The following is a 24,904-nucleotide window of genomic DNA, read 5'->3' as shown; positions in this document are numbered from 1 at the left end:
GCAGAGGTGGTCCCTCAACAACAGCTAGCTAGCTAGCTAGCTAGATCTAACCTTCACATGGGGTAGGGAGAGCTCCAGCTGAATTTCTTGGCCTTCCCAACTTGCCTGGGTCCTGGGGCAAGGCAGACTCATTGAGGGTCCCAGCTGTTTTGCTGGGGTTCTGACACCTGGGAGCTGTGGAGCTCCTAGGCCACCCTGCTGATCTTCAGTGTAAGCACTCCTGCCTTGGCAGGCATGTGGACATCTCTTTCTCTCTGCAGAGTGCTCATGCTGGTCCATGAAAATGAGCAAAGGCCATAAACAAATAACTTCCTGCAGCTGCTAGGGCCAGGTGTATGCCTGTATGCAGTCGACAGTTCCTTCTTAGCCTCTTTCCCTGTTCTGGTTTTATGTCAACTTGATATAATCTAGAGTTATCTGAAAGGATTGAACCTCAACTGAGAAAAATGCCTCCATAAGATCTGTCTGTAGGGCATTTTTTAAATTAGTCATTGATGGGGGAAGGCCCAGTCCTATTGTGGTGCCATCCATGGGCTGGTGGTCTTGTGTTCTATTAAGAAAGGAAGCAGACTGAGCAAGCCAGTAAGCAGCACCCCTGCATTACCTTTACATCAGCTCCTGCCACCAAGTTCCTACTCTGAGTTCCCATCCTGACTTCCTTTGATATTGAAGTGATATGGAAGTGTAACCCATATACCCTTTTACCCCCCCAAGTTTCTTTGGTCATAGTTTCATTACAGTAACCCTAGCTAAGCCATCCCCCTCTTAATCTGGGTGTGAGGGAGCTATTGCTAACACAACAGGTTTCTGATACCCAAACATAGGGGAAACAACTCCTGCTGGAATGGGTACCCTGGTAATCTCAATGTCCTATGGCATCCAGCAGGAGTTATGGAAATGACCTCTGCATTTCCCTGCTACTTTGTGAGGATGTCCACAAAGCATGTTCACATACTTAACACACATGTACACATGAATCTGTGTGTGGCACACATATCAGCTATTGTAGTCTTACTTTCTGGCCAGTCTCAGCATTGGCAAGCACTATGTGGCTTTTAGTTCTTAGCTGGGTATAAGCATGGCCAGACAATGTACAGCCCAAGAAGATGAGGTGTATATACAGTGGAGTACCAAGAAGACAACACTCATAATGTACCCTCTAGGTTGTTGCCATGAAGAAAGCAGCTCTAGTTTTTCTCCAGCTTTGTCACACAGTGCCTGGGTATCTTCAGACCTATTTCCCCACTTAGTCCTTCAAGGTAGGTGATTCAGGTGTTTCTCACCTGCAAAATGGAGGTAACGCAGACCTCATAGTGTAACTGTGATTAAGATAAACCAAGGACAGATACATGGGAACTCCTTCAGTCCTGGCTACTGGATGAACATGTTTCATGATTCATATTGCCCTTTGAGCCTTCAGGATTGGGGACACATGCTTCAGCCTTATCCCTAGGGTTAGTTCCCTCCCCACCCATATGAGTATTTCCATGTTCGTCCCCCACATAATCAGGCAACTGACACACCTGTGACCCATCCCAGAATGCCATACCCAATCATGTAGGTATAATTTATTTATGCTGGAAATACTACATATATCACAGTTCTTAAGGAAAGAGATATGCCCCAAAGTTTGCATTTACACACATCAGCTATGCTGAGGATACTCTCCTAAGGTTTAACATTAAGACTCAGAAAGTTTAGGGTCTTATACACTGGTTATCAGCCATGCTGGGTATGGCCATCTGTCAGACAAAGGGGCCTAGCCCCTTCCATGAGTCATGTCCTGAGTCACCTGGATACCATAGTAACAAGAGCAGCAGGGCTGGCTAGAGAGAAGTATGGTTTGGCCAGTTAATATTGACGTCTTAGAATCTTGGGGGCGGGGGGTGCATGTGCTGTAAGAGGCCACCTTCAGAAGGCTGATGGAACTAGACTACAGAAGCTGTGAAACAAGCTGTACTGACTAGGGCAGACTTTCCTAGAGAAGTATCACCTATCGGTTTCATACAATTTCCATTTCCAAGGAGACAAGGGCCCTGTTTGGTATGGAGAGAGACTAACAAGGAAGCAGATGAAGGGCAGGAAAAGAGCCTTTAGTACTCATGCCACTGCCAGAGGAACTTCATCTTACCTGAGGACATCTTTTAGAATATGAAGGGGCCCCAGGCATGTAGGTCCAGGAATGTTTGCCTGGCACCAGTGCCATGTCTGAGGCTCAAGATGGGCGCAGGATACACAATGGCTGGGCATGTTGGTTATGGGAAGACAGCTCCAGGGTCCTGTGTCCTAATACCATTTCTGATTCTACACAAGAGGTAGAGCAACCTTGGGCTATTGCAGATACATGACCCCCCAGCCCCCATCTTCTCCACCTGCCATCTGCACTTCAATCAAGCCTGACTGAACACACACATAACTAAAGTGGGGGGCAAAACTGGAGTTTAACTGTCTCATCCTGGACCAAGAGGATGACCAGCACCCACCTTTCTCTGTTCAGCTGCCCATCACCTTTCTTTCACAGACCGTGGCTCTCAACACGTTCAGCTGTCAGGGGTGACAGTGGGATCCAGAAAGCACTGCTGTGGGAGTAGTCCCAGGTTGCCCAAATCCAGTTCTGAGCAGAGGAAGTCTACACAGTATGGTTACCACTACTAGGGCAGGTCTAGCAGAGAATGCTCAGCATAGAGCTTCTGGGAGATGTCATACACATGCTCAATGAAGGGCAGGGCCTCTCCTAGCATCTCCACTGCTTGTTCAGAGGACCCAACATTCATGGCCTCAAGGAAGACCTTGCGTGAGGGCAAGGCACAGAAGGCCACAGTGACAGCTTGCCGTACTATCCAGGAGTGATAGGCAGCCAGTGTGGCATTATAGGCCTCACTGCAGAGTGTGGAGGTACGAGCATCCTCAGAGCTGGTGCGCAGGCCTTCCAGGAACAGCTGTAGCCAGTGCAGAGCACGATGTAGGCGCAGCACAGTCCGGCAGCCCGAGTTAGGGTGTCGTGGACGGGAGTGGCGATCTATGTCCAACAGCTTGTTGCTCACCTCGTAGGCTACCATGGACTGCAAGCTAGTGTAGTGTTCAGACTGTGGGCCGCTTCTCAGATGCTCCATTATCTGCAGCTTTGAAACCACATCCTTGGAAATGAATGAGAAGACAGCCCCCAGGCTGTTCAGAAACCTGTGAAAGGAAGTATAAATTTGAGGCTCGACCCATACTGCCAGCAATCCTCTAGTACAGGGAAGATACCTTGAGCCTGCTAGAGCACTTGTCTGTCTGGTGGCAAGGGCAGGAAAGCTGGATGGAAATAGTCTGCTAGCTGGTCCCATCCTGCTATGCCATGTGGGATGCATATGTCCCATGTGGACTCTGGCCGGCAAAGCCGCTACCTTCAGCAGCCCCAATAAACACACCTGACAAGCCCCTTCCAGCTGTCAATGTAGTGGTCCAGCAACACCTCTCCCTCATCAGTGAGACACTGCTTGAAGCTGACCAGGACGACTTTAAGGTTGAAATCTCTCTCTGAGTAATCCATCTTCCAACACAAGCCAAAATAGCTTCACACAGAACTTGTAGTCATCATGCTGGGTTAGCTCATTCTGTGGTTCATTTTCTCAGGAAGTGATTGGGAAGAAGATCTGAAAGAAATAGTGCATGCGGTGCTAAAATCGTCTTCTAAGAATCATGGTGAACTTCTATCCCTTTACCTGAGTGCCTATGCCAGGAACCACAAGCTTTTCCACAAGCCAGTTTGGCCCTGCTGTGCCCTTGAATCCTATACCCACAGACCCTGACATTGCTGCTCCTTGCTCTTAATGCTAGTAATCTGTTCCTGATGTGAGACTCACTCCATGGCTGCACTGCTGGCATCTGCTGTTGCTTCTTACATTTTGTTTTTTTTTCTCTTCCTAGAGCATCTGTTTCATGCATTAGGGGAATGTTTCTAAAGTCCTGGATCCTGGCCACACCTGGACCTCACTGTATCAGGCCAGCATTCTGATGGGAAGTTGCACTGAAACAAAAAAAGGGACTCTAAAATAACAAGTGATTCTCACATAAGGGGAAGGGGGAGAGGTGGCTAGACAGGCTTTCACTTCCTTTTTCAGGGGTGTATCCCCAAATTAAAGCAGAGGCTGTGGGTTGGCATCTGCTAGACAGACAGGCAGATACTCCTGTTGTTGAAATGGTATGTGTCCCCAAAAAACAGGGTAGCTGGACCAAAGGTCATACCACACACAAAGGATTGCTACAAGTCCTCCCACTAGCTCCAAAGAACATTTTGGAAGTGGTCTAGGATAAAGGCCTCAAGGTAGGGCTGGGCTCTAGATTCTGTTTGCATTTTTACAGTCACTCCACAAGCCGAGCCCCCACACTTTTTGTTTGTTTGTTTTCAGTGGGGACTGAGCCTAAGGGCCTCTTGTATGCTGGACAGGGAATATCTTAGCCCTGGCTGTCCTGGAGCTCACTCTGTAAATCAGGAGGATGGCCTTGTACCCAAACCTGCCTGCTTGTGTCTGTCTCCCAAGTGCTGTGATTAAAGGTGTGTGCCACCATGTCAGGCAAGACCTTTTACTTTCAATCTTCCTGCCTTCTGAGTAGCTACAACTACAAGCTTATGCCATCAGGTTCCTTTTGTGCTCACATATTGAATGGATAACTCTAAGCACCCAGCCCCTAACTTTCCTGCTATCTTAACAGCCTTGCCTTGGTGTCCAGGTCCAACCCTGTGGGGTGTGGCTGCATTACATTTATGCCCAACACTTACCAACAGTTCTGGAGATTCTTGTGTCCCTTAGTACTGGATTCCTGACTTAACCTCTGTACCGATAGGGCTTCAAAAACCCATCCCCATCCAGTGTGCAACATCTATGTGCAAGTTTTTTCTTTGCTTCACACAGTCCTATGTCTCAGTCCTTCAGCTCTGGGAGTGTGGTCTGCATGTCTCCCTGGTCAATGACTGAGGCTGCCAGAGTGGTGATAGAGCCCCCTGGGTTGGACTGGGTGGGTGCCCGTCGAAAGTTCCAGACTTAGGAGATGGGCTCACCTTATGTTTAGGTGTCAGGGACAGCTCTGCCTGGGTCTCAGAAAGATGGCGACGCCCAGAATACACCCTTCTCTCAGGGCCTGTTTGCTGTCCAGTGGGTAAATAGTCCTATGGCCCCCCAACAGTTCATTTTTGGCCACCTAACAATCCTGCGGCTAGGCCTTCCTGCCCAGAGCCCGAGCCAGAAGCCAAGTAGCCTCTTAGAACTGTCCGCGGTAACCCGGAAAAAAACAGGAAGGGAGGGCAGCTCACCAGCTCCCGGAAGGTGATGCAGAACACCTCTAACCCTCCCTCAGAAGATCAAGCTAAACAGGACGGACAGCCGGCCGAAGGTCCACAAGCTGGCACACAGCACATGCACCTGGGCGTAGCAGTGAGTCAGGGTAATGCAGACAAGTCTGCAAATCTCACCTGAGATGGGTTCCGGTGGTGGGGGAGTGGTGGTCTCTACTCCCGCGGAGGGCAAAGATGCAGCAGAGGCCAGAGATGGGGAGGGTTGATCAAAACTACAATTAGGCTGTGGGAAATGATTCTTTGCCCGTCCGTTCCGGTGGTCTACAGAGACGTGGCTCTGCTGCCTGATCCATGTCAGGTAAGGGTCCCCATCCCCATGCTTTCCCCCAAGCTGGGAGCCTGCGGTTGAGCAGAAACCTTGACCTGCAACCCAAAGCCCAGCCCCTGCCCCGCCCTTCGCCGCCACGCCATCCCAATTGGTTGCTGGTCATCCAATTAGAACTCGACATATCGGCCTGCGTTTCCGGCGCAAGGACCGGAAGGAGGAGGTGTGTGTGTTGGCGGTTGCGCCTGCGCGCAGTGTGTAGGTGTCGCGGTGTCTGGGCATCAGGTCTAATCGCGCGCAAGGTCTAAGGCTTTCCTGCGGGCGGTGCACGCGAGCCGTGGAAACGTGGTTCGAGACTGCCTTCCAGACGATGCCTGAAATTAGGGTCACTCCCTTGGGTGAGTCCGAGTCCTAAGCATCTTCTGCGGCGTCCGGCTAGTCGGGCGGGTCTCTTCATCTCCTTAGTCTTCTGTCAACTGTTCGTCCCAAGGAGCGGAAGCCAGAGTAGAACATTTAGGAGCTATTGCTTCCTTTTCTCTGTCTGGCAAGGGCTCGAAGAGATTTGGGGTTGATTCCTGGTCCTAGCTCGATTTGAGTTATGGAGACCCAGCTTCTGTACCGCGGCTGCTTAAGGTGGTTGTGAGGTGAAATGAGTCTTGAGCAGATGTCGCCTGTCAGAGGTGTTGAATCTAGCACAGAGTTCGTCCTGGAGACTTTTCCGTCCTGTATTTGGACTGCTGTTTCAAGACTCCTCTGTATGGGCTTCCTTCTCACTTCTGCCCACACTTCCCCCTAGCGCTTCTCATGTTGAGGTTGCTTGCTATCACCCCTCAGATCAGTCTTTGTGTCTGGTCTATCCCGAACTTTTAAAAGTATATTTGTTCATCGTAGAAAACATAAATCTAGACTTCTAAAAGTCCCAATAGCATAGTATGGTTGTGAAGGAGAAAACAACCGTTTGAAATCTGGGGTTTCAGAACCTCCCAAATGTTGGCTAGAACTGGGAGTCTTTAACTCACTGCATCACAGGGCCTTAGCAGAAGCAACTTCTCATACTGACTACCTCCACTATCTCGTCTAAATAACTAACTAGCTTACAAGAGCAAGCATATTCATTGACCTGGCTCCTCAACGTCCCCTACCCCCACTGGGAAAGTTTTGTTTTCTGTCACAGTTCTGAAATTTTTTGGCACAGCTATTTAATCTCAGAGTAATGTTCTCTGTGTCTAATTGCCTTGTCCCCCCTATGGTGTAGTTCTGCGCTATGTAGAGAAGTATGGACAAGCCTTTGCTTTCTTGTCAGTTTTTTCTCCTTGTCCTTTTTTCCTGGAGTTGTAAGTCTCCTTGGGAAGAACATTTGCTAGTGCCCAAGAACTGGGCTTTGTAATTCAAAAATGTATACTTTGGCATTGTTCTTGGTAGTCCTGTGATTATGGGTGCCTATGATGTCAGGTAACCCTTGTAAAGGTGCAGCCATTCTCCCTTCTATAAATACTTTAAGGGCCTCAGGTCCTAGCACAGCTTCAGGGCTAAAGATACTGTGGGGGCCGGGCAGTGGTGGCGTACGCCTTTAATCCCAGCACTTGGGAGGCAGAGGCAGGCGGATTTCTGAGTTCAAGGCTGGCCTGGTCTACAGAGTGAGTTCCAGGACAGCCAGGACTACACAGAGAAACCCTGTCTCGAAAAAACAACAACAACAACAACAACAACAACAACAAAAAAGATACTATGGGGAAGGATGCTAGAAGCTTTCTCTCAGGGTGCACACATCTTGAGGGGACAGCAGCAGGCCTGCAGAAGACTCTGAGATCAACGACTCCTTAACCATTGTGGCTGGCTACATAAGGAAAGCAGCTGAAGCAGCTGGGCCATGGCTGGTCACCATGATGTTTGTGATACTGATGATAGTGGTTGGTGCCTGCAGTTGGCAGGTGAAAACTGGATTCAAGATGACAACAAGGCTGTTTGTTGTTTTCAGACTCCTGTTGAGGCATGGGCCATGTCTACTTAGGGATCCAGATCCCAGGAGAGATAACAGACTCTGAATGGGGGAGATAGCTGTATCCTGTGTGGTCAGTGTCTTGGGCTGAATGGCTGGCTGCTTAGTCGTCCGGAGCATGGGAGGAACTCCCATTAAGGCTGAGCTAGGGGTTCAGTGGTATGGGGCATGTGCTGCCTACTGACCAAAGTGGGCCATCTGTGTTGCAGTTATTGGCCAGTCATGTTTCTTTATGGCTGGCCTAAGGCCACATGGGTTTGGCACTACTCAACACTAGAACTCAGGATCCAGGCCTCAGCCTCTTCAGGAAGAAACCTCAGGGAAGAAAGCCTCTGGTTTGCAGCCTCAGGTAATTTGCCTAAGGTCTGAGGAAACAGCAGTGACGTTCTACAGAGCACTGGCTTGTTTCTGTTCAGTGTTGGGAACCACAGCCAGTGCTCAGTTCTCTGCTAGCAATTTGTTACACCTTTGAGATGTGCAGGAAAGCATGGTGAGGGAAGGCACGTGCCCCTAGTGTAGTGCCTTGTCTCCTCATTGTGCATTTTCCTAACCTGCTGGGGAAAAGAGGGAGGAACCATGGCCTTGTCTCTCACTTGCCCTTCTCTTTGAGTAGGGGCTGGCCAGGATGTGGGCCGCAGCTGCATCTTGGTCTCCATTTCGGGGAAGAATGTCATGTTGGACTGTGGAATGCATATGGGCTACAATGATGATGTGAGTACTGTGGATGGGTGGTCCAGAGGACAGCAAGGGCCACAACTTACTTTCTAGTCATGTTCTTTCTATCTAGCCATGTGAATCCTGGGGCTTTGGGTGATAAATGGGGCAAGTGGACAGTAGGAGCACGCCTGGACAGCTATACTCATGCCGTATGGGTACCAGTGGCCCTGCACACAGTACTTAAAAATTAGGGTTCAGCTGAGATGGGCCTCTTAAGGATTCTTGAAGCTGGTCATGATTGGACGCTTTTGGCTTAGGAACTTGCTCAGATAGTAGTTTGTGAGGTCAGCTAGTAGCTTGACCTTTTCATGAGGTTATAAACAGGCAGTGGCCTAGGTGACACCCACAGTGTAGGGGTTCTCTGGTCCTTTGCTGGGGTTACTACCTGGGACGTACCAGTCTTGCTTACAGGAGATCCTGGGTAGCCTTCAGCATTCCAATTTTTCTCTTGTCTCTTTATTAGAGGCGCTTTCCTGACTTTTCTTACATCACCCAGAGTGGCCGTCTGACTGACTTTCTGGACTGTGTAATCATCAGGTAGGCTTGTCATGTTTTTGATGGTCCTTCCTTGTACCCCGTTATAGATGCCAGAGGCCACGTGTGTTACCCAAGCTACATTGTGGGTCACTCTTGAGGATGGTCAGTATCCACTCAGAGCCAGGAAGATGATTATACCTATTGACTGTGCTCTCAAGTGTCATGAATTAAAGCCTAACAGGTGCCCCTGGAAGTAGAGACCTGGCCAAGGTAGCTAGTACCAAGTGCGGGGCTACTCCAGCCTAGATGACTCCTAGATGACTGCTGCTGTCAGCTAGAGTGGTCCTGCGGGCCTGAAGCAGCCCATCTGGATAAGCACTGTACTCATAGCTCAGGCTCTAGTATTTTGGTCCCTTCTGGACATGTGTCTCCCACTCCCTGCCTGCTATGGTTTCTCTGGCCCCATTCTTTCTGCTTAGGGTATTCCTAGGCCTTGCCTGAGCTGTCTCAGTTCTCTCTTGGTTCTACCAGAAAGACTTCCTACTTCTTGACTACCTGACAGATAGTTCTTTTTCTGGTATGGTGTTCTCTGGACTGCCTTATATTTCCTCACCAACTTGCCACTGTCTGATTCAGATGTGACTCAGATGGTGTGTGATTGCGTGTATTTGTGGGGGTGTTTGTGGGGGGCCATAGACAGCGTCAAAGAATATTCCTCTGTAGTCATCAATCCATTTGTGGTTTGTCTTGGTTTGGTTTTTTTGTTTTGTTTTTTTTCCTTCTGAGACAGGATTTCTTTGTATAGCCTTGTCTGTCCTGTCTTGGAACTTTCTCTGTAGATAAGGCTGGCTTTGAACTCACAGAGATCTATCCTGCTTCTGCCTCCCAAGTGCTGGGATTAAAGGCCTGCTTCACTACACCTGGATGTTGAAGATTTTTTAAAAAGACTTATTTATTTTTATTTTATGTGTATAAGTGTTTACATGTATGTAAATGTACTGCAAACATGCATGCCTGGTGCCAACGGAGGCTAGAAGTGGGTGCTGGATCCCCTGGAACTGGAAATATTGGGAACTGAACCAGTATTCTCTACAAGAACAGCAGGTGCTATTAGCTACTAAGTCATATCCCTAGCCCTTTAAAAAATCTTATTTTTATTTTTGAGATTTATTTACTTTTATGTGTATGGGTGTTTTGCCTGCATGTATTTCTGTGCACCACTTGCATTCATTACCCCCAGAGGCCAGAAGAGGGCGTCAGATGTCTTTGGAACTAGAGTAACATGATTGCCAGCGACCATGTGGATGCTGGCAATTGAGCCGAGGTCCTCTAGAAGAGCAGTCAGTGTTCTTAACGTCTGAGCCATCTCTCTAGCCCATTTTTATTTTAAAATTAATGTATGCGTGTTTGTGTGTGGATATGTACCCATGGAGGCCCAAGGCTTTGGATCCCCATAGATCATCATGTAGGTGATGGGAACTGAACTCATGAACTGAGACAGGATTCTCTACCGAAGAGAATGAGTGCTCTAAACCTCTGAGATATCTCTCTACTCCGTTTTCCTTTTTCATTTTTTTGTAGATAGAGTCTCATGTAGTACAGGCTGGCTTAAACTCCTGATCCTCCTGTCTCTACCTTCCAAGTGTTTGAATTACATGTATGTGCCACTATTGTCTGTTCTGATTCAGGTTTAATTATTAATTGCATATTGGTAGGCATCTAGGCTGTTCACTTGGGAAGACTGTAGCTTTTGTGATTTGTTCATTTCTGACTCTTTAGTACCTATGACAATGATACACATTAGGCCTGGGTAAATGAGTGGACCATGAGCATAGGGCTGAGTGGGATGGATGGGCTGGAAGAGGGTGGTCCCAGGCTGACTAGTGTTACCTTCCCCCAGCCACTTCCACCTGGATCACTGTGGGGCGCTCCCCTACTTCAGTGAAATGGTGGGCTACGATGGACCCATCTATATGACCCATCCTACCCAGGCCATCTGCCCCATCCTGTTGGAAGACTACCGCAAGATCGCAGTGGACAAGAAGGGCGAAGCCAATTTCTTCACTTCTCAGATGATCAAAGACTGTATGAAGAAGGTGGTGGCCGTCCATCTGCACCAGACAGTTCAGGTCAGGGTCCCTGCCCCACTCTGCACATAGTCTGGAAGTCCCTGGGGTCTTGGTCTCAGGCCACCTCATCTCACTCTTATGTCTAGCACTGTGGAGTCACCAAGAAACAATAGTGTCCAGTCACATTTAGCATTTAGCCTGGGAGAATATATGTAGTGTGTCTGTATGTGTGCGCATACCTATGTAATCAAGACTGTTTTCCACCTGGCTCTGCCCAAGCAGTAGTCTATAATCCAGGCCGCCTTCTTCCCTCCCAAGGGAGAGATCTGAGGTATATGCATCATAGTCTATTATGTGGTAAGGAGGCAGAGACAAGACTGACCAGTCTGGGTGAGTACCCAGTAAGAGGCTGTGATAGTATATGGGTCAAGAGAGGAATGAAGGGTTTTAAATAGCCAAGTGACTGCTTAAATTTAACAGAGTCCCCAGAAAGTATGTCTGTCTCCCATTAAAGTCTTTGTTTTGCTTTATATGTTACTATCACCATATACACTTTTAGTTTTTAAATGTTTTGTTTGATTTTGAGACAGAGATTCACAGTGTAGCCCTGGCTGTCTTAAGACTCTGTCTGTAGACTGGCCTTGAACTCACATAGATTCACCAGCCTCTGTGTCCCACGTAATGGGATTAAAGGTGTGCACTGCCTGGCTAGTTTTTAAATTTTTATTTTTTAAAAAAGATTTATTTATTTATGTATTTTATGTATATGGGTACTTTGTCTGCATGTACATCTGCACACCAGAAGACAGCATCAGACAGTTGTAACCTGCCATGTGAGTGCTGGTAATTGAACTCAAGACCTTTGAAAGAGCAGTGAGTACTTTTAGCCACTGAGCCACCTCTCCAACCCCAAAACTTAAATGATGTGTCTTTTTTTTTTTTTTTAATTTCAAACCATTTATGTAATACTATTTTATTTATGTTTTGTTAAAACATAATATATATGTTTGATTATATTTCCCCCCAAACCCTCCCAAACACATCCCGAATCCAACTTTATGTTAAAACCCCCGTTGAGTACAGTTCGTATGTCCATGGAGTTGGAGACATTAACTGAAACATGGTAAGAAAAGTGACCCTGTTTCCCCCAGCAGCTGTCATTTGCCAGTAGATCCCCAGCCCACAGCAGGGCCTTGTGAGCCGCTCCCTAACGTTACCCTGTTGGAATCTCGGTTGTCAGGTCCACATCCTGGGCAGATGATCACAGTTGCTGTGAGTGCAGCAACCATGCCCTGTGCAGAAACACATTTCACAGTCCTCTTCCCTGTCTGTGGCTCTTACACTCTTCTCTCCTCTTCTTCAATGTTCCCTGAGCCTTGGGAGAAGGGAATGTGGTACAGATGTCTCATTTCAGCACGAGCATCCATAATCACTTGCTCTCAGCCCACATGGTACTTTTTTTTTTTTTTTTTTTTAAAGATATATTTTAGTGCTGAGCATGGTGGTACATGCCATTAATCCTAGCACTTGGTTGGCCTGAGGCATTTACATAGTGGGGGTCCTGTCTCAAAAGTTACTTATGTGTGTGAACCTGAATGTATATATGTGAGAGGGTGTTCAGTCCTTTGGAAGTGGAGTTACTGACATTTTTGAGCTGCTGTAGGGTGCCGGGAACTGAACCTGGATCCTCTAGAAGAGCAGTAAGTGCTCTTCACTGCTGAGCCATCTCTTCAGCCCACCCATATCTTTGTTTGCTTGTTTTTTGGGGGACTGGTTTCTCTGTGTAAAGCCCCCCAGGTATTCTGGAACTAGTTTTGTAGACCAGCCTGGCCTCACACTCATAGATCTGCCTGCCTCTGCCTCCTGAGTGCTGCAATTAAAGGCGTGTGCCACCATGCCCAGCCACAGACAGTATTTTGAAATGTGGATCTTTTAGGAGATATATGGCTTTTTTGTCTGTTTGTTTTGAATTTAACCTGGTTAACTAAGATCACTGGATTTGTATATACTTTTATTGTTTGTCTTGCTTTTTTTTTTCTCATTGTTTCTTAAAATTCCTTTCTTTTCCTTTTCTTAGTGACTATATACTCTTTTTGTTTGTTTGTTTGTTTTTTGTTTTTTGAGACAGGGTTTCTCTGTGTAGCCCTGGCTGTCCTGGACCTCACTCTGTAGACCAGGCTGGCCTCGAACTCAGACATCTGCCTGCCTCTGCCTCCCAAGTGCTGGGATTAAAGGCATTCGCCACCACCGCCCGGCGACTATATACTCTTGTTTGTTTGTTTGTTTGTTTGTTTGTTGAGACAGGGTTTCTCTGTATAGCCTTGGCTGTCCTGGAACTCACTCTGTAGACCAGGCTGGCCTCAAACTCAGAAATCCGCCTGCCTCTGCCTCCCAAGTGCTGGGATTAAAGGCGTGTGCCACCACCGCCGGTGCTGGGTTGATTCTTATTCTATTCTGCCTACTGAAACACTGTGGTCTATGTTATCTTGTTGTAAGGATTCTTCTGACAGTCTTAGAGAAAGTGACCAAAGGTATATACATTGTTTTTCTGGTCTACTGCCAGGATGTTTGCTTGGGAATCTAGTGAGGACAGAGGTTTTACTGGGCCACACAGACCATGAACATCTGTCTGGAAGTCCCACCTTCCACTTCCTGCCCAGTCAATAGACTGTCAGCTCTTTATTAAAGCCAGTCAGATACAATTCTAGGTTGCATTATGCAGATGAGGAAGGAAGAATTATTTACACAATATGAGACAGGTGATGGGCCATAGAAATAACAGTATCTGTATCTGCTAGTATTTAGCTCTCTGCCAGTACAGAATTAACAACTGAATATACAGAGACACACCTTCACACAGTGTACCCCAACAGTTAACAGTAAAGGTTTAAAGAAAAAAAATGTTATCACCTAGAAACAAGCCAAGGAAATTATAAGAAAATGTCTTGTTTGTTCTGTGGGTAACCAAATTCCATTACCTGCAGGAGGTAACCCTAGGGATACTAAAAGAAATGAAATATGGCAGATGGATGTGTTTCATTTTGCAGAATTGGAAAACTAAATACACCATACCATTGATACATATTCAGGATTTCAATGGGCAACTGCTTTGAGTTCTGAGAAGGCTGATTCTGTAATTACTGGAATTACATTTACTGGAAGTAATAGCAGTTATGGAGATACCTGTACAAATTAAGACTGACAGTGCCCCTGCATATATCTCCAGTAAGATGAAGCAATTCATTGTGTGTATTAAGAGTATAAAGCCCATTATGGGTATATCGCACAATCCTACAGGACAAGCACTTGTAGAACAATCTAATCTCATCTTAAACGCTTATAAAACAAGAAGGAAGAATGAAGTCCTTTGGGATAGACTAAAAGTGCTCAGGTAACCTTAAATATTCTGAATATTAACGAGAAAGGAACAGCAGTAGCTGAGACACTGGGTTATAGAAGAAACTGAAATTAAATCATGCTATAAACTATAAGGATATGTTGACATTAGAATGGAAGCCAATGAAAGTTTTGTATTGGGGATGTGGATTTATTTATATTTCCACAGGAAATGAGAAGCTGTGGATATGGTTAAAACTGATAAAGATTAGAATTGAGCAGAGAAGTCTCCTGAAAACCTTGGCCACTGGCCTGAAAGTGCTTATTTCAAATGTCTCTGTTTATAATTTCCCTCTATACACAGCACAATTAATGGCTTAAAACAAAGTGAGGAAAATGTAGTGAGAATCCTGGAATTTTGGTTTCTTTAAGAAACACAGGGGGCCTGGAGAGATGGCTCAGAGGTTAAGAGCACTGACTGCTCTTCCAGAGGTCCTGAGTTCAATTCCCAGCAACCACATGGTGGCTCACAACCATCTGTAATGGGATCTGATACCCTCTTCTGGTATGTCCAAAGATAGCTACAGTGTATTCATATGCATAAACATAAATAAATAAATCTTTAAAAAAAAAAAAAGAAACACAGAAATATTATAAGATTATGTTTTAATTCCAGGTGTGGTGATCTAGGGCTGCTTCAGACTGTCTGCAGCAGCTATGGTTTGCCTCATGCTCTAGCAGAGGCATGTTTTTGCCAGCTGCAGATAGTTTTTGTGATTGTGTGACATTTGGAATTCTGGGAACTTCTCAGAAGTTCAAGAAGTTCAAAGGCAGGTTTGGTGGTCATTCAGGGGGTTGGTTGTGGTCTGTTAGTAGTTGTCCTCAAAGAAGGAACAAGAAAGAAATTAGATTCACTGTCTCTTTCTCTCTGTCTCTCCCCCTTTCTCCCTCCCCATCCCTCCCTCTCTCTCTGCTTCCCCCTCTCTTTCTTTCCCACCCTCCTCTCTCCTTCTTTCTCCTATCTAGTGATAGGGGGTGAACCAGGAAGATAAAGGGTGGGAAAAGAAGAACCCACGGAGTATCAGACTCCCATGTGCTCTGACCTGTAGAAGACTGCATGTTACAGGAATCTTACACACTCTGGGAGACATTCCTCTTACCAGCCTTTGTATGGCAGACATTCCTGGAGAAACACAACATACCTTTCTATGTTGGTGTTCTGAGTTACTCAGCATTACCAAAGAAAGAGAGCCACTCAAGATGAATTTAGGACTCGCTGGCTGCAGGGAGATCCAGCCTCTGGCCTAAATGTTCAAACCACCACACAAAAGCATATTTATTGATTGTTAAATAAAAGTCATTTTTTGGGGGTAAAACAAGTTCCTCATACCAAAGCTCCTGAAGGAAAACATCACACCCTGCAACCTTAGTCCTTGTTGTGCACTGTTTGCAGTACCCACTAATGGAAGATGTTCCAGGTGTGCCAGGATGATCTTGTGACCAAAGTCATGCAAAGGCTGCCAAGCTCCTTCAGAAAAAAGTCACTGTTATCCAGAGATTCTTCAAAGTCTGAGTACTTCTAGAAAATAACTGTTCATTCCAGTGTTTACCCTAAATATGATGATTCTATTAGAATTCCTACTACAACCACACACCCTAGAAAAGGGGCCACAATAAAACAACGCCCCAATGTTCAGTTTATTTATTCAATGAGAATTTTTTTAAAAGATTTATTTATGTATATAAGTACTTATGTATGTGAGTACGCTATAGCTATCTTCAGACACACCAGAAGAGGGCATCGGATCCCATTACAGATGGTTGTGAGCCACCATGTGGTTGCTGGGAATTGAACTCAGGACCTCTGGAAGAGCAGTCAGTGCTCTTAACCACTGAGCCAGCTCTCCAGCCCTCACTGAGAATTTTTTATTGTGGCTACTAACAAGTATGGGTGAGGGGTTACTTTCAAGGAACAGGGATAACTCAAAAATAGCAGCATTACCAGAACATATGTGAAACTTCCTTGCTTGGAGGCAGCTCCACCAACCAGCAGACCGTTCTTCAGTGACAAGGTCCTGAGAGAGAGTATCAGGAAATCAGAAGATAAGGAGGTAGGAAAGTTTGGACTCTGGAGCTCTTCCATAAGCTGTTTTATGCCAAGCAAGTTTATCCAGAAGTACAGCATCTTATACTATTTCCAGGATAGAGTTAGCAGAAATTATCATATAATTGGAGGAAGTCAGCAGGAAGCTAATCGAGCACTCTTGCACTAAGGGACACAAAAGCATGATAGACTGAACACACAGCAGTCTTGGTGCATTGTCATGGGGGTGGGGTGGGGAGGGGGAACCCAAGTTCCCAGGAACTGAAACTTTAACTTCTTTAAGGCCTCACATCCCAGCCACAGACTGGGCCTTACCTAGTCTGTCCCTGTGCAAGGACCCAGAACTAGTCCCTTTTGTTCCTCTCATCATGGCCTCTGTCTAGCTCTCAACACTCCACAGTCAGATCATTTCTCACCTGATTTCTTCCCACAGTTTGGCTGGTTAGAGTATCTAACCCCGTCAACTATTCCCTTTTATACTGTTGGTGGGGACTCTGAAGAATCTTCCAAGCTTTTGTTCTTCTAGAATGTGCTCTTTCATTTACCACTTATTTATCACCCAAGACTCTGGGCCTCCCTGTCCTTCCAGAGGCAGATGTTTCAATTTGGAGGGAAATTCCCAATTCCAAAGAACATGCCTACAACATAGCCCCTTTCCTTTGCCTCCTGTGGGCTTGTCTTCTTTGAAGCTCTTCCATGATCACTTTTCATGAGATGCACAATTCCAGAATCATAGTTACCTATATTATTTGGAATACCCTCTGTTCCTTGTTTAGGCTGCTTTCTCTTTGGCCTTGACAGGCTGTGCTATGAGGGACCTTAGTTTACTTTTGGGTTAGTATGGAGTCTAAGGTCTTTAATTCTTCCTGCCTATGTTCCTGGGGCTCTGAGTAGTTTAACATTAGGTCTTTTCACTGTAGCCTTCTATCATCCATTTTGTGTTATATTTCATACTGGATTTAAGAAAAAAAATTTGCTTGAGGGAGAGTCTCATTGCACAGCCCAGGCTGGCTTCAAACACTCTACTGTCCTGCCTCAGCCTTCCAAGAACTCAAGAACTGAGATAGTTAGCTCTTGCTTTTTTTTTTTTTTTTTTTTGGTAGGATTTCACTATGTAGTTCAGGCTAGCCTTGAACTCATAAGTGATCCTCCTGCCTAGCTTCCAGAATGCTGGGATTACAGGCTGGTACCACCATACCTAGCTTCATCTGTTGAATTCTTAATTTGGGTTCCTATAGTTTTACAATTTTTTTGTAGTGTTTGGGGTTTATTTGTATTCTTAGTCCAGTCTAGAAGTGTGGCTTCTAGTTCCTTTGATACTTAACCCGGTTTTATTTTTATTGTAGACAGCTTCTGAGAAACAGGAATTGACTGGACAGGGTTAAGGTAGTCACCTACTTCCTGCTGCCTTCCTGCCCTGCAGGCCTAAGAGCATTCTTTCTTCTGCAGGTGGATGATGAACTGGAAATCAAGGCATACTATGCAGGCCATGTTCTGGGGGCAGCCATGTTCCAGATTAAAGTGGGCTCAGAGTCTGTGGTCTACACGGTCAGTGGAAGTATTTGGCTTCAGTGAAATTGCTGGGAGGTAGAAAGACAACTTTCTTATTGCAGTTTTCTTTGCCAGGGTGATTATAACATGACTCCAGACCGGCATTTGGGGTAAGTATGACTGTGTCTCACCATGGGGGCGTCCCAGGACTTGATTGCTCTAAGAGGCATGGTGGGCATGTAAGTACTCCCATGCAGTAAGGAAGTCTGGGCTACAGGCTCATCTTCCCTGTTGTCTCTTCTGACATAGGAGCTTGTGCCAGGGGCTAACATCCACTTTGCCATTTTCAGTTCTGTAGTCATGAGCAATCCATCATCCCTATTCCTACCTCTGTCCTAGGGCTGCATGGATTGACAAGTGTCGCCCCAACTTGCTCATCACAGAGTCCACATATGCCACAACCATCCGAGATTCCAAACGCTGCAGAGAAAGAGATTTCCTAAAGAAAGTTCATGAAACTGTGGAACGTGGTGGAAAGGTATTGATTGTAGGCAGGCGTTGGGGTAAGCGCCTACTTTGGCTACACTCTGTAGGCCTCCTGGCAGGCTTTGCTGTTGTCGGTCTCTGGGTACGGGGGTTATTGTTTGTTTGGCACTAGAGTCTTCCATTCTCTTATGCTTGCATCCTATGAAGGGCTGTTCAAGAGCCTCCCACAGTTTCTGCTGTCTCTACATGTAGCTGGTATACACCCAAATCTGTGGTTCGTAGATGTCTGGCTCTTCTTTTGCAATGTCATCATTTAACTTGCTAGCAAGGGGGCAAAAAGTATCTTGCTATCTGATGTGTTCAGGGAACGTTAGTGTGGCCAGTAGCTCCTACCTGAACCAGCTTCACCTACCCCCAGGTGCTGATCCCTGTGTTTGCGCTGGGCCGAGCACAAGAACTCTGCATCCTGCTGGAGACCTTCTGGTAGGTACAAACAGGAAAATTCCACAGGCAGGCAGAAAAGGATGGAACAGCCTCCATGTAGGAGAGTAAGTCTCTCATACTACCAGGCACAGTGGAACTGTTAAGAAGTTAAGGCACCATTGACTACCACTGGGTGCTCTATGGTATACAGTACCACTAGCTCTGCTGTCTTGGGTGGAACTGTGTATCTGTTGGGACATCATCGCACTTGAGCCATCATCTGCTGGCTATATTGGCCAACATGTGGTTCATGTGGTTTACCATATGAACACTGAGCCTCCTCACATGAGTTCTGGGGAACTCATCTTCCATGTTTCATAGGTTTCAAGGTCTGGCCTAGTGGACATCAGGGTAGAGACAACAAAGGGTTCAGTTCAAGGTACATTGGACTCAGCCCTGACCATAGCTACTAAGCTGTGCAGTAGAGGGCATAGGGCTACATGTTGCAGGCTAACTCTGGCCTCCACATACTGACTGGGTTGGTGGACACACAGGGAGCGCATGAACCTGAAAGTGCCCATCTACTTCTCTACGGGCCTGACAGAGAAGGCCAACCACTACTACAAGCTCTTCATCACCTGGACCAACCAGAAGATCCGGAAGACATTTGTCCAGAGGAACATGTTTGAGTTTAAGCACATAAAAGCCTTTGACCGGACATTTGCTGACAACCCAGGTCCCATGGTAAGGCCCTGGCACTGCAGCTTCTCTACGTCTGGCCTCCGCGTGGGGTTCTGCTGGTCAAAGGTGTGGTGCTTACTGCAGCCCTAGGTAAGGTCTACTTTTCTGACCCTTTTCAACTGTGCAGGTTGTGTTTGCCACACCTGGGATGCTGCATGCTGGCCAATCCCTGCAGATCTTCCGAAAATGGGCAGGAAATGAGAAGAACATGGTGAGGGTTTGGGACCAATTCCCAAGGTGGTTAAGGGGGTCCCTTACAGCTTTAGGGAACTGGAGTACAGAAGAACTGGCCCTTGAACTTTGTGCCCTGACCCTATAATGCCACCAGCAGCCGAGACTGAGCAACTGTCACAGTGGTTAGCTCCCCCTGAGAATTCATGTTAGAGTTTGTTCCAGGAGGCAGTGTCTATCGTTGGAGGCCAAACAGTTGGACCTCACTTCTGCTTGCAGGTCATCATGCCTGGCTACTGTGTGCAAGGCACTGTAGGCCACAAGATCCTTAGTGGGCAGCGGAAACTGGAAATGGAGGGGCGTCAGATGGTGAGTGCCTCCCTGTCCTGGGTTCAGCAAGCCTTCCAAGCTCTTGCTGCTGCTAACCCTGCTTACATCTTGTGATGCCACAGCTGGAGGTAAAGATGCAAGTGGAATACATGTCATTCAGTGCCCATGCTGATGCCAAGGGCATCATGCAACTGGTGGGACAAGCAGAGCCAGAAAGTGTGCTGCTGGTGCATGGCGAGGCCAAGAAGATGGAGTTCCTGAGGCAGAAGATTGAGCAGGAATTCCGTAGGCAGCTGGTGGGCAGGGAACATCCATGGGGTGGTGCAGACAAGGCTGGCAGCCTAGACTGAGGCTCTGTATTACTTTCCTCAGGGGTCAACTGCTACATGCCAGCCAATGGTGAGACAGTGACGCTGCCCACAAGCCCCAGCATCCCAGTGGGCATCTCCCTGGGACTGCTGAAGCGGGAGATGGTGCAGGGTATGAAGGGCAGACTGGGGCATGGGTCAAGGGAGGTAGGTAACTGGTGGCTTGTGTTGATGTGTTATTCCATTCCCCACAGGACTGTTGCCTGAAGCCAAAAAACCTAGGCTTTTACATGGCACCCTAATTATGAAAGACAGTGTAAGTGTATCAACAATAGTGGTGGGGTACAGATTGCATTCATTACTTTCTGTGACCTGTTTGCCTTTGCCCCACAGAGTTTCCGGCTGGTATCCTCAGAGCAAGCCCTCAAGGAGTTGGGCCTAGCGGAGCACCAGCTGCGCTTCACCTGTCGTGTGCACCTGCAGGACACACGCAAAGAACAAGAAACAGCCCTACGTGTGTACAGCCATCTTAAGAGGTGCGCCCTGGCCTTGTCCCACTCCCTACAAGCAGGGTGAGGCAAGGGTCTCTCACTATGCCTCTCCTTAGCACCCTCAAGGACCACTGTGTACAGCATCTCCCTGATGGTTCTGTGACTGTGGAGTCCATTCTTATCCAAGCTGCTGCCCACTCGGAGGACCCTGGTACCAAGGTGCTATTGGTCTCCTGGACTTACCAGGTAAGGAGGATGGGCATCACTAGTGTTCCTGGAGACCTCACTTCCTTGATACTGTGTTGTCTGTAGTGTTTAACTGTGGTTCCCTTTCTTACAGGATGAGGAGCTGGGAAGCTTTCTCACAGCATTACTCAAAAATGGCCTTCCCCAGGCTCCCAGCTGACATGTATCCATCACTCTTGTGCTATTTTCCCAGCAGGAGGACCAGGGCTTCGGCTTTGAGAGGCGGGTGAAGACAGTTAACTGGGTCACAGACTCTGTCCTAGGTATAAGATCAGAGTCATAGGCTGGCTAAAGTAATAAAGAGGCCTTTTTGTTCTTCATGCCTTTTATTCCTACTCCCTTGCTCCCAGAAATCTTGGGTTCTTACAGCTTTTGACTGCCTGGTACCCCATGCTGGTCCCTTAGTGACAAAGGGATGTCCATGGGAACTGCTGGAAGGCATGCAGAACTGCCAGAGCCCTGCATAGCTGTAGATTGATCTCTGCCGAGCACAGTAAATGTTGGACGAGGTTGATAGCCCGTGTGCTGTGTGGCTTCATTTCCACTGTGTACTGTCAGCTGGTTTCCACACTCTGGACGCCATACGGTTCAGGATGTAGGACAGGTTCAGGATGACCTATGGACAGACCCTCGGTCAAAGTAGAACTCCTACTATAGTTCATCCAGAGACCCCACGTATCCCTAAAATCTGACCCTTGGACCACTTACTACATGCACCATGGGGATCACTGATCCCTAACTGAAGTCCTTTCTCCCACTGCCATTGGCTTCCCCACTAGGTGCTTGGATTCTCATCTGGTATAATGGGGGATTTGACTGCTTCCAAAAGTCCCCTCCCTTCAGTGAGGACCCAGCTTTGGGAAAGACTCTTTCCAATCCCATCCCCTCTTACCAAAGTTGTTATATAGCACTGACTTCAAGAACAGGCCATGGGCTGGGGCAACTCGAGCCTGATACTTGCCCAAGGGATCTTGACTCTCCAGAATCACTTTCACTTGTGTGGGTGCCAGAGTCCCTAGCCCCACCGCCACCAGCACAGCCGTCATCCTCCGCACCTGCAGCAGAGAGCTCAGGTTGTTACAGGTGTCTACCTGAGCCCATCCTGGGAAGGTGAAGATAGCCTACCTGTCGATAAAGGAAAGACTGGCTTTCAAACTCCAAGGTCCAAAACTGCAGCCTCCTAGGAACACAGACAGCTTTGAGATCCAAGCTACAGGGCAGCCACAGCCAACCTCGCTCACCATGTGGCCTCAAACAAGACAAAGATTTAAATGCTGGTTTAAAGGTTTATCCATCCATCCAGGGTGGGTTCTTGCCTAGTTGACCACCAGTTCCAGAGGGGGAGCGAGTTTTGCATGGCTTCTGGAGTCTATATATATATATACCATAAAAGAAAACAATTATATATAACGGAGCATTGGTTAGTCTGTGCACAGGAAATAGCAACTGTTTGGGGCCTTCTTCATGTGTCAGGACTATAGTATATGTGGCGAAGCAGGACACAGCCAGCCCACCTATCAAGGTGGAACCTTACCCTTGTGCTCTTGTGTATGGTCACACCAAAGTCCCCTTTCCCCTTAGAGCTTGTTCCAGATGTGATGTGGTTTCTGGTGGGAAGCCCACTAGGAAGTGCTTAAAGCAGAGAACTTAACACTGTCAAAGTGGAATGAACTACTTAGCTCCAGTGAAATCTTTTAAGTGACTGCCAGAACCTATCTGCTACAAAGAGCTAAGGGCCTCAGAAAGGAAACATTTTCTACCCTGTGCTCCCCAGCCTGAAAGGGACCCCACCCAACAGGAAGAAGATACAACCTTTTCTAAGTGGCCAGCACATTCCACCCTCTAGGCCCAATGGATGTGCAATATACCAGTTTAACATCATCCCACTTTTTCTTCTTTTTTTAATTGGATATTTTCTTTATTTACATTTCAAATGTTATCCCCTTTCCTGGTCCCTATCCCAATCCCCAAAGCCCCCTATCCCATCCCCCTTCCCCTGCTTCTATGAGGGTGTTCCCTCACCCACCCACTTCTGCCTCCCCGCCCTTGAATTCCCCTACACCGGGGCATCGAGCCTTCATAGGACCAATTAATGCCCGACAAGGCCATCCTCTGCTACATATGCAGCTGGAGGCATGGGTCCTTCCATGTGTACCCTTGGTGGTTTAGTCCCTGGGATCTCTGGGGGATCTGGTTGGTTGATACTGTTCTTCCTATGGGGTTGCAAACCCCTTTAGCTCCTTCAGTCCTTTCTCTAACTCCTCTATTGGGGACCCCATTGGGGACCACATGCTCAGTCCAGTGGTTGGCTGCAAGCATCTGCCTCTGTATTTGTCAGGCTCTGGCAGAGCCTCAAGAGACAGCTACATTAGGCTCCTGTCAGCATGCACTTCTTTGCATCCACAATAGCGTCTTGGTTTGGTGACTGTATATGGGACGGATCCCCTCATCTTACTTTTATTGGGGTATTATGAGAATTTAACCCTGGTGGCCTCTAGTTTGGCATAGTGAAAGGCTAGTCTCCTCACCTGCTCTCCTGGGGGAGGACAAATGGACTGGCTGGACCAGGAGACACAGAGACCCTGCGTAGTGTGCGTACAGCATTTGTTACTGGGCTGCCAGCAGACTGGAAGGCACTAAAATCATGTGTCCCGAGGAGATGCTGGGCAGCCTCCTGCATGGCAGCCATATCCAGGTACCTGCAGAGCCAAATGAGCATTCAGAAGGGTCCAGCCAAATGGATGGTGAGCCATTTTCTTCTCTTTCTTAGCTCACTCACTCTGTCTGCAGAGCCCAGCATACATTTTGTTCAAACACAGGCAGTTGATTAGGCCTGCAGCAGCCTGTGGCCAGACGGTATAGGTAGGTTCTGGAGGTAGCTGCGTGGCGAGCGTGGAAGTCGTTGGGCACTCGGAAGGCCTTCAGTACACTGTGGCAAGCAGATCTGGCTCATCCCAGGAATGAGTCTGCCCACCTGTCCACGTAGCGCTCTGGAAATCTCAGCCACCCACCACAGTGGGGTGTGGGGTGCAACAGTAAAAGACAAAACAAACCAGAACCATACAAAATTCCCGGGCTCACCGAATGGCCGGGTGCTTCAGGTGGGTGTTGAGGGCCTTAGTCACGATCTCCGGGGAGAAAGGTGTCTGGCCTGGGCGACGCTGTATGTCCAGGTGCGCTGCGTTGCTCAGGGCATGCACTCCGGCATCAGTGCGGCTAGAGATAGTGAACCTGACAGGCTTGACAGACTTCAGCCGCTTGGCAGCCTCCTGCGGGAACAGTACAGGCAGGCTGCCACAGCGATGGCCAAAGCCCGTGGGACAGTCAATACAAGGAGTGTGGGCAGGGATTGGAGCTGCCGACTGCTTCTTCCCCCTAAACCGGTCATCGATAACAGCTCACCTCCAGGAAGTTCAGTACCCCAACAGCGCGATGATTACCCCTCACGGCCGCAACTCCGCTGCAGAGAGAAACAGGAAGGAATTATCTGTAGCGTCTGTGGGAGCTGTCCCGCCTGGGATCTCGGCCCCCAGGAGCGTTCATTCCGTCCAGGCCAGTGTTACTAGGCTCCTAAAATTCTGCACCCAAGAACGAACGCCCAGGGGCTGTCGATCGTGCCCCTCCTGGCCGTCTCGCGGATTTAACCGCGAGGTCGAGTGGAGAAAGCGGAGGTTATAGCGGGAAAACGTACTTGAAGTCAGTGCCCAAGTACTGGAAGAACACAAGGTAGCGCGCACGCACCGAGCCCACCGGCCCGCAGGAACCCATATTTGAGCGGCTGGCGGGCGGGGCGGTTGCACGTGGCCGGCGGTCGACCCTGCCCAGCTGTGACGGCGCCTGCGCACTTCCTCGGCCCACCCCGCCTGAATGGAGAGACGGAGGCGGGACCAAGCTTAGGGAGCGGATGCGAAG

At 47.8% G+C, this 24,904-nt stretch overlaps 3 protein-coding genes across 13 annotated transcripts; 1 reads left to right on the top strand and 2 right to left on the bottom strand.

The window, feature by feature from the left end:
* Positions 1–1,526: 1,526 nt before the first annotated feature.
* On the bottom strand, positions 1,527–5,734 carry Cptp (ceramide-1-phosphate transfer protein). Of its 2 annotated transcripts, none has more exons than XM_034501693.2 (3): positions 5,456–5,734; positions 3,414–3,638; positions 1,527–3,180 (listed from the first exon to the last, which is right to left on the bottom strand). In XM_034501693.2, the coding sequence occupies exons 2-3, from the start codon at positions 3,533–3,535 to the stop codon at positions 2,652–2,654; spliced, it is 651 nt and encodes a 216-aa protein (XP_034357584.1). In that variant the 5' UTR covers positions 3,536–3,638; positions 5,456–5,734; the 3' UTR covers positions 1,527–2,651. The 2 variants fall into 2 exon arrangements, with proteins under 2 accessions (XP_034357584.1, XP_034357585.1); XM_034501694.2 differs by lacking the exon at positions 5,456–5,734 and adding an exon at positions 5,045–5,246.
* Ints11 (integrator complex subunit 11) lies at positions 5,303–21,312 on the top strand. 6 transcript variants are annotated; one of them, XM_076933565.1, is made up of 18 exons: positions 5,303–5,427; positions 7,812–7,951; positions 8,216–8,313; positions 8,783–8,856; positions 10,697–10,925; positions 17,755–17,853; positions 17,932–17,966; positions 18,196–18,334; positions 18,701–18,765; positions 19,260–19,449; positions 19,574–19,657; positions 19,897–19,986; positions 20,070–20,232; positions 20,320–20,427; positions 20,510–20,571; positions 20,649–20,791; positions 20,863–20,992; positions 21,087–21,312. In XM_076933565.1, exons 2-18 carry the CDS (start codon positions 7,825–7,827, stop codon positions 21,150–21,152), a joined length of 1,902 nt encoding a protein of 633 aa, XP_076789680.1. In that variant the 5' UTR covers positions 5,303–5,427; positions 7,812–7,824; the 3' UTR covers positions 21,153–21,312. The 6 variants fall into 6 exon arrangements, with proteins under 6 accessions (XP_076789680.1, XP_034357578.1, XP_076789681.1 ...); XM_076933566.1 differs by having other exon boundaries at positions 5,330–5,417; XM_076933564.1 differs by lacking the exon at positions 5,303–5,427 and adding an exon at positions 5,620–5,636.
* Pusl1 (pseudouridine synthase like 1) lies at positions 21,300–24,895 on the bottom strand. Of its 5 annotated transcripts, none has more exons than XM_034501688.2 (8): positions 24,684–24,895; positions 24,395–24,452; positions 24,074–24,261; positions 23,772–23,921; positions 23,521–23,691; positions 22,118–22,241; positions 21,885–22,047; positions 21,300–21,608 (listed from the first exon to the last, which is right to left on the bottom strand). In XM_034501688.2, the coding sequence occupies exons 1-8, from the start codon at positions 24,758–24,760 to the stop codon at positions 21,547–21,549; spliced, it is 993 nt and encodes a 330-aa protein (XP_034357579.1). In that variant the 5' UTR covers positions 24,761–24,895; the 3' UTR covers positions 21,300–21,546. The 5 variants fall into 5 exon arrangements, with proteins under 5 accessions (XP_034357579.1, XP_034357581.1, XP_034357580.1 ...); XM_034501690.2 differs by having other exon boundaries at positions 21,954–22,047; XM_034501689.2 differs by having other exon boundaries at positions 22,118–22,172; positions 24,684–24,845.
* Positions 24,896–24,904: the final 9 nt, after the last annotated feature.

The sequence above is a fragment of the Arvicanthis niloticus genome, chromosome 5 (assembly GCF_011762505.2).
Source record: "Arvicanthis niloticus isolate mArvNil1 chromosome 5, mArvNil1.pat.X, whole genome shotgun sequence".
NCBI classification, from domain to species: Eukaryota; Metazoa; Chordata; class Mammalia; order Rodentia; family Muridae; genus Arvicanthis; species Arvicanthis niloticus.
This window is presented reverse-complemented; position numbering and strand designations above follow the sequence as displayed.